Source organism: Lucilia cuprina, chromosome 6, assembly GCF_022045245.1.
Source record: "Lucilia cuprina isolate Lc7/37 chromosome 6, ASM2204524v1, whole genome shotgun sequence".
NCBI classification, from domain to species: Eukaryota; Metazoa; Arthropoda; class Insecta; order Diptera; family Calliphoridae; genus Lucilia; species Lucilia cuprina.
The window spans coordinates 8,955,007-8,970,082 of NC_060954.1; the positions used below are offsets into that span (position 1 = coordinate 8,955,007).

General features: G+C 30.7%; 2 protein-coding genes across 2 annotated transcripts; one reads left to right on the forward strand and one right to left on the reverse strand.

Annotated features, from left to right (window-relative positions):
- Nucleotides 1-3,592: 3,592 nt before the first annotated feature.
- LOC111684259 (zingipain-2-like) lies at nt 3,593-4,562 on the reverse strand. The gene is made up of 2 exons (XM_023446394.2): nt 4,382-4,562; nt 3,593-4,318 (listed from the first exon to the last, which is right to left on the reverse strand). Exons 1-2 carry the CDS (start codon nt 4,456-4,458, stop codon nt 3,619-3,621), a joined length of 777 nt encoding a protein of 258 aa, XP_023302162.2. The 5' UTR covers nt 4,459-4,562; the 3' UTR covers nt 3,593-3,618.
- A 4,543-nt stretch (nt 4,563-9,105) lies between these two features.
- Nucleotides 9,106-13,255, forward strand: LOC111684261. The gene is made up of 4 exons (XM_046955859.1): nt 9,106-9,407; nt 9,482-10,174; nt 12,050-12,370; nt 12,424-13,255. Exons 1-4 carry the CDS (start codon nt 9,115-9,117, stop codon nt 13,139-13,141), a joined length of 2,025 nt encoding a protein of 674 aa, XP_046811815.1. The 5' UTR covers nt 9,106-9,114; the 3' UTR covers nt 13,142-13,255.
- The last annotated feature ends 1,821 nt before the right edge of the window (nt 13,256-15,076 follow it).

Genomic DNA, 15,076 nt, shown 5'->3' on the forward strand with positions numbered 1-15,076 from the left:
CTATAGTCTAGTCTATAGTCTAGTCTATAGTCTAGTCTATAGTCTAGTCTATAGTCTAGTCTATAGTCTAGTCTATAGTCTAGTCTATTGTCTAGTCTATAGTCTAGAATTTATTCTAGTCAATAGTTTAGTCTATAGTCTAGTCAACAGTTTGGTCTATAGTCTAACTTATAGTCTAGTCTATAGTCTCATCTACAGTCTTGTGAATAGTTTAGTCTTTAGTCTAGTCTATAGTCTCGTCTACAGTCTTGTGAATAGTTTAGTCTTTAATCTAGTCTATAGTATTTTCTATAATTTAGTTTATATAGTCTAGTCTACAGTCTTGTCCACAGTCTATTCTATAATATAGTCTACTGTAGTCCACACTTTATTTACTATATTCTTTTTTCTATTCTATAGTTCAGACTATATTCTAGACTATATTCTTCCTTATAATCTATAGTTTTGTCTATAATCTTAACTGAAATTTAAAATAGTTTATTATCTAGAATATAAATTGTCTGCAGTATAAAGTTATGGTCTAGTCAATAGTGAAAACTATAGTCTAGACTCTGGTCTAAACTAGTGTAGTCTATTTTGTTTTAAAAGGAAATCTTCTTTTTTTGAGTTCCCTTAATAGGTCCTTAAAAACATACTGATATTTTTACATGACTGAGATTTGACTGGAAATGGTTCTTAATCGGCAAATATGTATTAGATTTATTTAAGATTTTATTTAAATAAGATTTTTTTTAACTTTGAACAGCTTTTAAGTAATGACCTCATTTGACCCCAATTTCAAGAGAAAATGATGCAATGACCTCTTTTTTTTTTGCTTTATCTTTATGAGTTTTTTTCTTGTTGTTGTTATAGCATTACAAAATCTTAAAATTTTCCTTTTTTTTCTATTCATAAAAATTAATTGAATTTATTTGTATTCTATAGAGCTGTAGTTATACAATTATGAAAGAAAACAGTCTTTGGCAACACTGCCAAATGAAAGAGTGTTATAAAGAGAGACATAAAGATAGAAAAAGAGAGAGAGTTTTAGTTATTTTTTTTTAATTTAACATGGCAACGTAAAATGCTATAAAAAGGAGGAAACAGAATAGAAACGAAAAGCTTAAAAGGGAATAAATGAAAAGTGGAAAATAATACAACAACGACAACAACAACAACAAAAAGATGAAAGAATTTGACAAGAAAATTGATTTTTCATTTTGTGCTGATATAACTGATGATTTTTATACTCTTTTGCCTGTTTTTCGATTTGAGTTGAAACAGGAAATGTAGAAAAGGGAATATGTTGTTGTTGTTGTTGTTGTTGCAGCTGAAAATATCCTGTTTTTAATGAAATATTTATATAATTTCCTGTTAAGTTAAGGTAAAAATAAAAGCTTATGTTCTCCTTTTTGCTTGCCTCCCCTCCCCGCTCTTTAACTAACATGGCTTCAATTTTTTCCCCGATTTTTTTTTCTTTAACGGTAAAATTATATATCATATAGCGAGTAGAGTTGTTGTGATTATTGGAAATTCAATAACTGACCTAGTTAAGTTAAATTTTAAAGAAACTTTAACTTATTTTTCTTTTTTGCAAATTTTTAAGATTTTTTCTGACAACTTTTTTCAAAAATTTATTTTTTCAAAATTCTTAATTAATTAATAAAAAAAACTTTATCAAATCAAAATTGTTTTATAATAAGTTTGTAATAAAATTGTAATTGTCTTGGAAAAAAAACTTATGTAATCATTAGTCATGCTCAATTATAAGTCAAATGCTTCTGAAAACTGCAATTTCCTGGTAAAAATTTTGTTCTTTTTTTTTCTTTAAAAAAAGTTTTATAACTTTTTTTCTTTAAACAGAATATTAGAAAAAATTTAATAAATTTTCTTTAAAAATAACTTAAAACCAACACTTGTTTAACAAATTTCAATTGTTTTTTTAACACAAAGTCCTTTTTTTTCATAAATAAATTTTTTCATTAAATTATTTAAACAATTTTTTTTAACTAAATATTTCTTTTATTAATAAACTTAATACATAAATTTATTAAAATTGTATTTCAAAAAAAAAAAAAAAAAATACAAATTTTCAATATTTACGTAAGAGCTTGCCTCTATATATATAAATTTCTCTAGTACCCGGACAATGTTTTCTTAGTAGTAAAAAAAAAGTTTTCTTTTCAAATTTTTTTCCACAAAAAAAAAATATTCTATATATTTTTTTCTTTACTTTCTATATAAATTTTGCGATGCGTTGACAAAACTGGCAAACGTTAAACACCGTTATTTCTTGTTTTATGTTTGTTTAATTCACCAAAAAATTCACAGAAATACACGAGTCAGAAATATTCCAGCAAGGACGTCTGTAGCTTACTGTTAACTCGTCACACACTACAACCGTAACCAACACTCGCTGTGTTAGAAAAAAAAAACAGAAAAAAAAACTACACCAACAAAAAACTACCGTATGCTCCTCTCATTCTGTTAATCAATAAAATCCGTTATTTTAATCGGTTACTAAAATAAGGTTTTAAAACTATTAAATCAACTAATAATTTTCAAAGGCTTTTTACTTTTTACAAATTGCTTAATTGTTTTCTTAACATAATAATTAAGTTTCTTTATTTGTTATTAGAATCTCTATATTTTCTTTTAAATAACTTTTATAGACTTTTCTAAGCAACTCTGTTTTTAGTTTGAAAACTTTTAAATGTCATAAACAACTCTGTTTTGTGTTCAAGTACTTTCCTTATTCTCCTGTTTAAATACTCTCTGTTAAAGTGTAAAAGCTTTTAGTTAAACCGTTAAGTAATTATGACAGTGAAATGTCAATATTAAATACACTTAACAAAATAGAACTGAACAAGAACTGAACAAGAACTGAACTAGAACAGAACTAGAACTGAACTAGAACTGAGCTAGAACTAAACTAGAACTGAACTAGAACTGAACTAGAACTGAACTAGAACTGAACTAGAACTGAACTAGAACTGAACTAGAACTGAACTAGAACTGAACTAGAACTGAACTAGAACTGAACTAGAACTGAACTAGAACTGAACTAGAACTGAACTAGAACTGAACTAGAACTGAACTAGAACTGAACTAGAACTGAACTAGAACTGAACTAGAACTGAACTAGAACTGAACTAGAACTGAACTAGAACTGAACTAGAACTGAACTAGAACTGAACTAGAACTGAACTACAACTGAACAACTGAATTAGAACTAGAACTCAACAAGAACTAAACTAGAACTGAACTAGAAGTGAACTAGAACTGAACTAGAACTGAACTAGAACTGAACTAGAACTGAACTAGAACTGAACTAGAACTGAACTAGAACTGAACTAGAACTGAACTAGAACTGAACTAGAACTGAACTAGAACTGAACTAGAACTGAACTAGAACTGAACTAGAACTGAACTAGAACTGAACTAGAACTGAACTAGAACTGAACTAGAACTGAACTAGAACTGAACTAGAACTGAACTAGAACTGAACTAGAACTGAACTAGAACTGAACTAGAATACATACAATTTTAAAGAAGAAAACAACTTTCCATTATTATAATGAGATTTCTTCGCATTGCATTTATTTATCGCCATTTTAAGTTAATTATTTTAAAATCCAATTAAAACACTGGATACGAAGCATACCTAGCAATTGCACACTGATTATTCTTATTACGAGCCATTTTAATATAACCATTGTCACCCCAATATGAACTCCATGAATTCTTAATCAACCAATAATCCTTGCCATTTTCTGTGCCATAACCCACCACCAAAACTGCATGATTAGCGATTTTACTACAATCGGGATCATCGTACACACCACTTTTATAATTCATGAAATTATTATTTGCCTGAATGGCTACGGCCACAGGACCATTTAGAGCTACAGCAAGTTGTAAGTGTTCTTCATTATCGGGACTTATAGCAATATATGCCTTATTTATAGGACCCTTATTGTACTGGTGACGGCAGGCACCATCAACGGCTTCATAGGGATAAACTAATTCTGGATTAATGCCATTATTTATTGTTACATATTGAAAACTGGGTATCATCCAACCACCAGTACAGCCCCAATTCTCTGTAACACAATCTACTAAATTTTGTTCACTTAAGATAACAGTCTGTTGGTATTTCAAATAATAATGAGCCTCCAAAGCCGCCACACTGGCAAAAGCCCAACAGGAACCACAAGATTTTTGATCTTTTACGGGTGTAATGGCACCACTGTCACGCCAATCAACATGAGTGGGTAAACCTGAACGTTGCTTTATGGGAGCTTGGTAGAGTGTTGCATTTTGCAATATTTCTTGAAAACTACAAAAGAAAGTTAAAAGTTTATATTTTTTCGTCAAGTGTTTTAAATATTATTAAACTTACTTTTCCGGCATTTTTAAGCCCATATATGACTGTTGCATTTCTTTTAAATCCATATCGCTAAAAGGATTCAGGGACATTTCATAGCTTTCCAAGCCCTGCTCATAACGCTGATTGTGTTGCTTTATTTTAAGTAGATTTTTCTTAAACTTCACAAAACGTTGGCTATCCTCCAAAGCGTTACGATACTTTTTGCCATATTTGCTTTTGAAACTTAACCAACGTTCCCGAATTTGAGCTTCCTGTAAGGCTGCCGCCAAACAACAAAAACTCATTAGTAATATAAACAGTTTCATTTTCTAAATGCTTGAACTATAAATGACTTAAAATTTTAAATTGCTCCAGAATTTATACACAACGCGTGTGGGAAATCTATAGTTGATAAGTCCAGCATATATAAATTTTAAATTTAATCATACTTTCTCTATTGTTTGATCTGATTAGATTAAGTTTAATGTTTAGTGAACATTTAATAACTATAGTCTATATTCATGTCTATAGTTTAGTCTATAGTCAAGTCTAGTCTATACTCAAGTCTAGTTTAGTCTATAGTCTAGTCTGTAGTCTACTCTATAGTCTAGTCTGTAGTCTAGTCTGCAGTATAGTCTTTAGCCTATAGTCTAGTCTATAGTCTAGTCTATAGTCCAGTCTATAGTATAGTCTATAGTCCAGTCTATAGTATAGTCTATAGTCTAGTCTATAGTATAGTCTATAGTATAGTCTATAGTATAGTCTATAGTCTAGCCTATAGTCTAGTCAATAGTCTAGTCTATAGTCTAGTCTATATTCTAGTCTATTGTCTATAGTCTAGTCTATAGTCTAGTCTATAGTCTAGTCTATAGTCTAGTCTATAGTCTAGTCTATAGTCTAGTCTATAGTCTAGTCTATAGTCTAGTCTATAGTCTAGTCTATAGTCTAGTCTATAGTTTAGTCTATAGTCTAGTCTATGGTCTAGTCTATAGTCAAGTCTATAGTGTAGTCTATAGTCTAGTTATAGTCTAGTCTATAGTCTAGTCTATAGTCTAGTCTATAGTCTAGTCTATAGTCTAGTCTATAGTCTAGTCTATAGTCTGGGTATAGTCTAGTCTATAATCTAGTCTATAGTGTAATCTAGTCTATAGTCTAGTCTATAGTCTAGTTATGGTATATAGTCTTTATAGTGTATAGACCGACTTAAAATATCGATATATAGCATAAGTATTGACAAAATTAATATATGTATGTACCACCTCATTTATTCTTGGAGTGGATAAAAATAACTTTATATTTGGCGCCTGATATCTCATGCAATTATTAAAAACTGGAATTTCCTCTGGAATATATATGGACTTGAATTTTTGAGTAAATAATAAAATTTTATGATCGATAAACCAGCTCTGAGTAGTATTGTGCATATAAATTTTGAATTTAGATAAGAAGAACGAATAGAACTAGTTCGAAATCTATGCATAATTCCACCAGCAAAGGCTTATCGATCAGATAATTCTTACACATGCTAGCTAGGCAAGATGACACAAAATGAATAAACATTTTTGGCGTAGTTAAAAACTAATTAATGAATTTCACTATTTGGCCTAGTATAGTAAAATTTTATTTAATTATTTGGGCTATAAAGATTAAACTATAATTGAATATCTGAAATCTGGAAAGTTTAATAGGCTAATCGAACGTTCTCTATTTAGAGTCATAACTATTTTATTAGCTAATTTTATAGTTTGTTTTGATTTAACATTAAACGGTAGTAGGAGAAGTAGTAGATACGAATAATTTTTGAACTAATCTATTGCAATAAATTATGCACGTTTTCTTCGGTTAACATACAATTCATATTACTTACGTTTACTGACATCAAATCGTTCTTGGACAGAAGAACTAAAGACTCTGAATACTTGTTTTGTTTATTTTTTTGGCCCCCAACAGAAGAAGTAGTAAAATAATGTTTGTCATTTTGTTAACTTTGAAACCCCCCGGATTTGGAATATTCACTGACAGTCTAATCTTTATAGTCATAATAAATTAATACAAATTTATTATACCAGGAGCCAAAAATTCCAACTCATTAATATGTTATTTTTACTCAAATAAAGGTTATATAGATGTATAAAATTGGGTAAAAAAATTGCTCTGAACTATAGACTATAGTCTGAGCTATAGAGTATACCCTAGACTAGAAAATAGAATAGACTACAGACTTTATTATAAATTAGACTATAGGATAGATAATAGACTAGATTATAGACTAGACTATTGACAAGACTAGAATACAAACTAGAATATTGACTAAACAATAAAATACCATATATACTAGGTTATAGACTAGACTATAGACTAGATTATAGACTAGACTATATACTAGACTATAGGCAAAACTTAATACTAGACTATAGTCTACAGTCTATAAACTAAACTATAAACCAGATTCTAGAAAACTATGGACAAGACTGTGTACTAGACGGTAATTTGGACTAATGATTAGATTTTAGACTGGACTATAGGCAAGACTATAGACTAGACTATAAACTAGACTATAGACTAGAGTATATTCTAGACTATAGATTAGACTACAGACTAGACTGTAGACTAGACTATACTGGACTATAGACTAGACTATAAACTAAGCTATAGACTAGATTATAGAATAGACTATAAAATAGTATATGGACTAGACTATAGACTAGATTATAGACTAGACTATAGACTAGATTAAAGACTATACTTTAGACTAGACTATAGACTACACTATAAACTAGACTATAGACTACACTATAGACTAGACTATAGACTAGACTATAGACTAGACTATAGACTACACTATAGACTAGACTATAGAATAGAATATAGACTACACTATAGACTACACTATAGACTAGACTATGGACTAGACTATAGACTACACTATAGACTAGACTATAGAATAGACTATAGACTAGACTGTAGACTAGATTATAGAATATACTATAGAATAGTATATAGACTATAAACTAGACTATAGACTAGATTATAGACTAGACTATAGACTAGATTAAAGACTATACCATAGACTAGACTATAGACTAGACTATAGACTACACTATAGACTAGACTATAGACTACACTATAGACTAGACTATGGACTAAACTATAGACTACACTATAGACTAGACTAGGGACTAAACTATAGACTAGACTATGGACTAGACTATAGAATAGTCTATAGACTAGACTATAGAATAGATTAGATTATAGACTATACTATATACTAGACTATAGATTACACTATAGACTAGACTATAGACTACACTATAGACTAGACTATAGACTACACTATAGACTACTCTATAGACTACACTATAGACTATACTATAGACTAGACTATAAATTACACTATAGACTACGCTATAGACTATAGACTACACTATAGACTAGACTATAGAATAGACTATAGAATAGACTATAGACTACACTATAGACTAGACTATAGACTAGACTATGGACTAGACTATAGACTATAGACTAGACTATGGACTAGACTATAGACTAGACTATAGACTATTGAATAGACTATAGAATAGTCTATAGACTAGACTATAGACCAGATTATAGACTAGACTAAACACTATACTATAGACTAGACTATAGACTACACTGTAGACTAGACTATAAACTACACTATAGACTACTCTATAGACTACACTATAGACTACACTATAGACCACTCTATAGACTTCACTATAGACTACACTATAGACTATACTATAGACTAGACTATAGACTATACTATAGACTACACTATAGACTACTCTATAGACTTCACTATAGACTACACTATAGACTATACTATAGACTAGACTATAGATTACACTATAGATTACACTATAGACTATACTATAGACTAAACTAAAGACTACAGTATAGACTAGACTTTGGATTAGACTATAGAGTAGAATATAGATTAGACTATAGACTAGACTATAGACTAGACTATAGACTAGATTATAGACTAGGCTATAGACTAGACTATAGACTACACTATAGACTAGACTATAGACTACACTATAGACTACTCTATAGACTACACTATAGACTACACTATAGACTACTCTATAGACTTCACTATAGACTACACTATAGACTATACTATAGACTAGACTATAGATTACACCATAGACTATACTATAGACTAGACTATAGACTAGACTATAGATTACACTATAGATTACACTATAGACTATACTATAGACTAAACTAAAGACTACAATATAGACTAGACTATGGATTAGACTATAGACTAGAATATAGATTAGACTATAGACTAGACTATAGACTAGACTATAGACTAGATTATAGACTAGGCTATAGACTAGACTATAAACTTGACTATAGATTAGACTATAAACTAGACTATTGACTAGACTGTGAAGTACAGTATGTAATTGGATTACAGATGATAACCATTTTAAATATTGTAATTCGTAAGTCTTTAGTACGATTCGGTACCGATGACAAAAATATTAGATTTTTAGTTACTATATATTCCCCTTTTAATTCAACTAATCTTTGATCTAATCAGATCAAACAAAAGAATATATTTTGAATGCACAAATTGATTAAATTTTAAATTTATATATGCTGACTTATCAATTATATGGTTTACAAATTATTGGAGCATTCAGAACATTCATTTGACCACACTCGTTGCATATAAATTGCAGAGAAATGTTACACTTTCAGTCATTAAAGCTTTAAACATTAAAAAGATGAAATTGTTTATATTACTATTGAGTTTTTGCTGTTTGGCTGCAGCCTTACAGGAGGCGCAAATAAAGGAGCAGTGGTTAAGATTCAAAAGCAAATATGGCAAAAAGTATCGTAACGCTTTGGAGGATAGCCAACGTTTTGTGAAGTTTAAGAAAAATCTACTTAAAATAAAGCAACACAACCAGCGTTATGAGCAGGGCTTGGAAAGCTATGAAATGTCCCTGAATCCTTTTACCGATATGGATATGAAAGAAGTGCAACAGACATATATGGGATTTAAAATGCCGGAAAAGTTAGTTTTATAATTTTAATTGTTATTAATATTAAAATACTTATATATACATTTTTCCTTTTATACTTTAAAAGTTCTCAAGAATTATTGCAAAATGCTACTTTCTACCAACCTCCCTTAAAACAACGTTTTGGTTTACCTACTCATGTGGATTGGCGTGATCGCGGTGCTATAACTCCCGTCAAAGATCAAAAGGCCTGTGGTTCCTGTTGGGCTTTTGCCAGTGTGGCGGCATTGGAGGCTCATTATTATATAAAACACAAGGAGAATATTTTGCTAAGTGAACAAAACTTAGTGGATTGTGTTACGGAGAATTGGGGTTGTGATGGTGGTTGGATGATACCCAGTTTTCAATATGTAACAATAAATAATGGCATTAATCCAGAATCAGTTTATCCCTATGAAGCCGTTGATGGTGTCTGCCGTCACCAGTACAATAAGGGTCCTATAAATAAGGCATATGTTGCTATAAGTCCCGATAATGAAGAACACTTACAACTTGCTGTAGCTCTAAATGGACCTGTTGCCGTAGCCATTCAGGCAAATAATAATTTTATGAATTATAAAAGTGGTGTTTTCGACGATCCCGATTGTAGTAAAATCGCTAATCATGCAGTTTTGGTGGTGGGTTATGGCACAGAAAATGGCAAGGATTATTGGTTGATTAAGAATTCATGGAGTTCATATTGGGGTGACAATGGTTATATTAAAATGGCTCGTAATAAGAATAATCAGTGTGCAATTGCTAGGTATGCTTCGTATCCAGTGTTTTAATTGGATTTTAAAATAATTAACTGAATAAAATGGCGATAAATAAATGAAATATATAAAAAAATCTTATAATAAAATCTTTCAAAATATTACTTTCTATTTCAACTACTCGATCAGAAAGAAAATCGAGTTTATAATCTCAAATATAGACAATAGTATAGTCTATACTCTAAAGGTAAGACTATACCCCAGACTGTAGTCTACTCTATAGGTCATACTGTAGTCTACTCTATAGACCAGACTATAGCCTAGTCTATAGGTCAAACTATAGTCTAGCCTATAGGCTAGATAATAATCTAGTCAATAGGCCAATAGTAATCTTGTCTATTGGTTACACTATAGTCTAATCTATAGACCAGATTATAATCATGTCTATCTATATGTCAAACTATAGTTAATCTATAGACTTGTCTATAGGCCAGACTATAGTCTAGTCTATAGGCCAGACTATAGTCTAGTCTATAGGCCAGACTATAGTCTAGTCTATAGGCCAGACTATAGTCTAGTATATAGGCCAGACTACAGTCTATTCTATAGGCCAGACTATAGTCTAGTCTATAGGCCAGACTATAGTCTAGTCTATAGGCCAGACTATAGTCTAGTCTATAGGCCAGACTATAGTCTAGTATATAGGCCAGACTATAGTCTAGTCTATATGCCAGACTATAGTCTAGTCTATAGACCAGACTATAGTCTAGTCTATAGGCCAGACTATAGGTCTATAGTCTAGTATATAGGCCGGAATATAGTCTAGTCTATAGGCCAGACTTTAGTCATGGCCATGGCCAGACTATAGTCTAGTCAATAGATCAAACTATAGTCTAGTCTATAAGCCAGATTATAATCTAGTTTATAGGTTAAACTATAGTCTAGTCTATAGGCCAAATTATAGTTCAGAATATAGTCTAATCCTTTGGCCAGAATATAATCATGTCTATAGGCCAGACTATAGTCTAGTCTATTGGCCAGACTATAGTCTAGTCTATTGGCCAGACTATAGTCTAGTCTATAGGCCAGAATATAGTCTAGTCTAGTGTGTAGGCCAGACTATAGTTTAGTCTAGTGTGTAGGCCAGACTATAGTTTAGTCTATAGGCCAGACTATAGTCTAGTGTATAGGTCAGTCTATGGTCTAGTATAGGTCAAACTATTGTCTGGTCTATTGGCCAGACAATCTAGCCTATATAGTATATAGTCCAGATTATAATCTAAAGGTCCGACCATAGTCTAGTCTATAGATCAAACTATAGTCTAGTCTAGAAGCAAGATTATAATCTAGTTCATAGGCCAGACTATAGTCTATACTATAGTCTGGTCTATAGGCCAGATTATAGGGTAGACTATAGTCTTACCTATAGGCCAGATTGTAGTCTAGTCTATAGGCATGACTATAGCCTAGTCTATAAGCCAGAATATAGTACGTTTTGTTGTCTAACTAAAATCCTAACTCTATTCTTTAGTTTCATATAGAGTTCAAAATTTAGTTTAACCTATGGACTAATTTAAATTCCACTCACTCAATCTGTGATCACATCTATTTTGCTTAAAAAATCGATTTCTATATAAAAACAGTTTATTATATTGGCAAATTGTTTATTACATTCTGGGATTTCCCTCATGCTTGGATGTATCATCATACTAACGTTGCAATAGTTCCTCATAACATCAGATCAATAACCTAAAACATTTAACGAACAGCACATATCTAATCGAAATTTCTTCGATTTTTTAAACCTTAAAATTACGTTAATTGTCTTATCAAACAATGAAACAAAGATGTTACAATCACCAACCAATCTGGGAGTTGGAGACCCTTATTATCAGTTTATTTAATGGTATATAAATGAAAGTGAAATCATAAATATTATGCAGTGTTATTTTCAAAAGAAAAATGCAGTTAAAATTATTAATTTTATTATTATTAAGTGTTTACTGCCTTGAGGCGACTTTATTGGAATCGTTTGTACAAAAACACTGGTCCGATTTTAAACATAATTATGGTAAAAAATATCGTAGCCGAGGGGAAAATAATAAAAGTTTTCAAAACTTTAAAAGAAATTTGCAAATAATAAGTGAACATAATGAACGTTTTGTTCAAGGTTTAGAAACCTACAAAATGTCAATTAATCCATTTACCGATAAGGATTTACAAGAAATGGAAACTTCCTATATGGGTCTTAAAATAAGTGAAAGGTAATTAAGGGAAATGAATAAAACAAAATATATATTTTTTAAAAGAGAAAAAGTTTTCGATTATTTAGTAATAAACAAATGTTTCTTAATACGCCCCAATACTCCGCCTCCAACAATAAGAAAAAGATACCACCTTTAGCTAAGGATTGGCGTGATGAGGGAGCCATTAGCGCCGTCAAGGATCAAGAGGCTTGTGGTTCTTGTTGGGCTTTTTCCAGTACTGGTGCCTTAGAGGCTAAATATTTCTTGAAATACAATAAATCTATAGTGCTAAGTGAACAAAATCTAATCGATTGTGTTACAGAAAATTGGGGCTGTGAAGGTGGTTGGATGATTCCCTGTTTTGATTATGTTCATTATAATGAAGGCATTAATCCTGAAACACAATATCCTTATGAAGCCAACAATGGTGAATGTCGATTTAATTCCAATTTTATAGCTGCTACTTGTACAGGCTATCAGACTATACGTCAAAATGATGAACAGCATTTGTTGGAGGCTGTGGCCTCGGAGGGACCTGTTTCAGTTGCCATTGCTGTTAACAGTAAATTTATGTTTTATGATGGTGGTATTTATGATGATGTCGACTGTTCACAATTGGTTAATCATGCAGTTTTAGTAGTGGGTTATGGTACCGAAAATGGCCAAGACTATTGGTTGGTAAAAAATTCCTGGAGCTCACAATGGGGTGATGGGGGTTATATTAAAATGGCGCGTAATAAGAATAACCAATGTGCTATAGCTAAATATGCCTCATATCCGGTGGTATAAGAATATATATGTAAATCAAATAAATAAATTGTATCATAAAAGTCCTTTATGGTTTTATTTTGAAAATAAACTATAATTTAGATATGATTAAGTCTGAACAGTCTATAGTCTACCCGAACTCTTGAACTCTAGATTACACAATAGTTTTAATTATCGTTTTGGAATATACACAGGACAATAGTCTAGACTATAGAGTAAACAACAATAATGACTATACTATAGCTTGGACTATATACTATTATATAACTAGGTCTATAGACTAGACTATAAGCTATTGTCCGGACTATACACTAGGTTATTATAGTCTGGAACATATACTAGAATATACACTGGACTATAGACTAGACTATTGTCTGACCCATAGACTAGACTTTAGTGTGGCTCATTGCATAGTATGTTGAACAATAGACTAGACTATTGTCTGATCGATAAACAAAACATTAGTTTGTCATATGTATATACTAAACCATAGTCTTGTCTATATAATAGGTTATAGTCTGGCCAATAGACTAATCAAAAGTCTAACTGGACTATAGTCTATTTTACAGATTGTACAAAATTCACTAGTCTGTTGACCAAAATTGAGTATGGACTATAGACAAAAAACTCTTAAAATTTTTGTAATAATTTGTAGTTAATTAATTTATTAAGAATAATTTAAGATTTTAATGCTTTTATAACTTTTTTTATCATCATACATTGTTAATTTGTTTTATTTTTATAAAAATTTCCGTTATTTTTTACCCAAAGTGAATGTTGTACTCTTGATAGCAACCATGTGTTTCTTGTCTATGTTTACTACTTTATTTTTGCAACTTTGTTTGGGCTAATGTTTTGCGTGTTATCATTTCTTAGTGATTTGCGGTAAATAAATAAAAACATTGATAATAATTTATATTTTTAGCAAAAATAACAACAACAAATAGAAAAAATGCAAAATTTTTGAGTTAAATAGAAAAATATTTAACAAAATTGTGAGTGTTTTAAAGGGGGTGTATGCATATAGAATAATACTCCTACTATTAAAAAAATATGGGAGTAATCAAGATATATTAATACAAGTAGGAAAGTATAGTCGGGCATGGCCGACCATATAATACCCTACACAATGAGTATATTTTTAAAATTTTTACTTTTTATAAAGAAACTTTTATGTTGAATATTATTCCAAAATATTTAAGCAATTTATTGATAAAAAAAAAAATTTCTAAACAAGGCCTTATATAGGTCAAATATGGGCCGATCCTCGGTAAATTTGGGAGAAGGATATATTTTGAAATAACAGTTAGTTTTGTTGAGTTTCATTGCGATACAATGGCTACAAGTAAATTTTAGACGTTTAAGACATTTTTTGAAGGGGGGTTTGTATGGGGGCTAGGGTCAAATAAGGGCCTATTCTTACGAAAATCTGCAGTATCATTTATACTTATGTAAAACTTATTTGTGCCAATTTTTAGAGAGATAATAGAATATTTGCCGTAATTATGGCATAAAAAGTTCAAATCGGGAGGTAGGGTTGTATGGGGGCTAGGTGAAATAATGGACCGATTTCAACCATTTTCGTCCCTGTGCCAAAAAACATGCTTGGTCCAAATTTCATCAAATTATCTTGAAAATTGCGTCCTGTACCTTGCTCTCAAGGTTTACATGGACAGCCAGGCAGACTTTTTTTTTTGGTACAGAAAAAGTACTAAAATATTTTTTTTTACTTTATAAAATAATCCATCATCGGACTGTTCTTTAAAACAGTCATTAGATCGAACTATATGTTAATCCATATATTGATCATTGACTGATCTTTAAAATAGTCAACAGACACATCTATATAAACTAGTAATTTAACTAGAAAATGGTCCACTTACTAGGCTATAGGCTAGTCAAATTACTTATCTATAAATAAGACTTTAAACATTTCTAAAGATCAGTCTAATGACT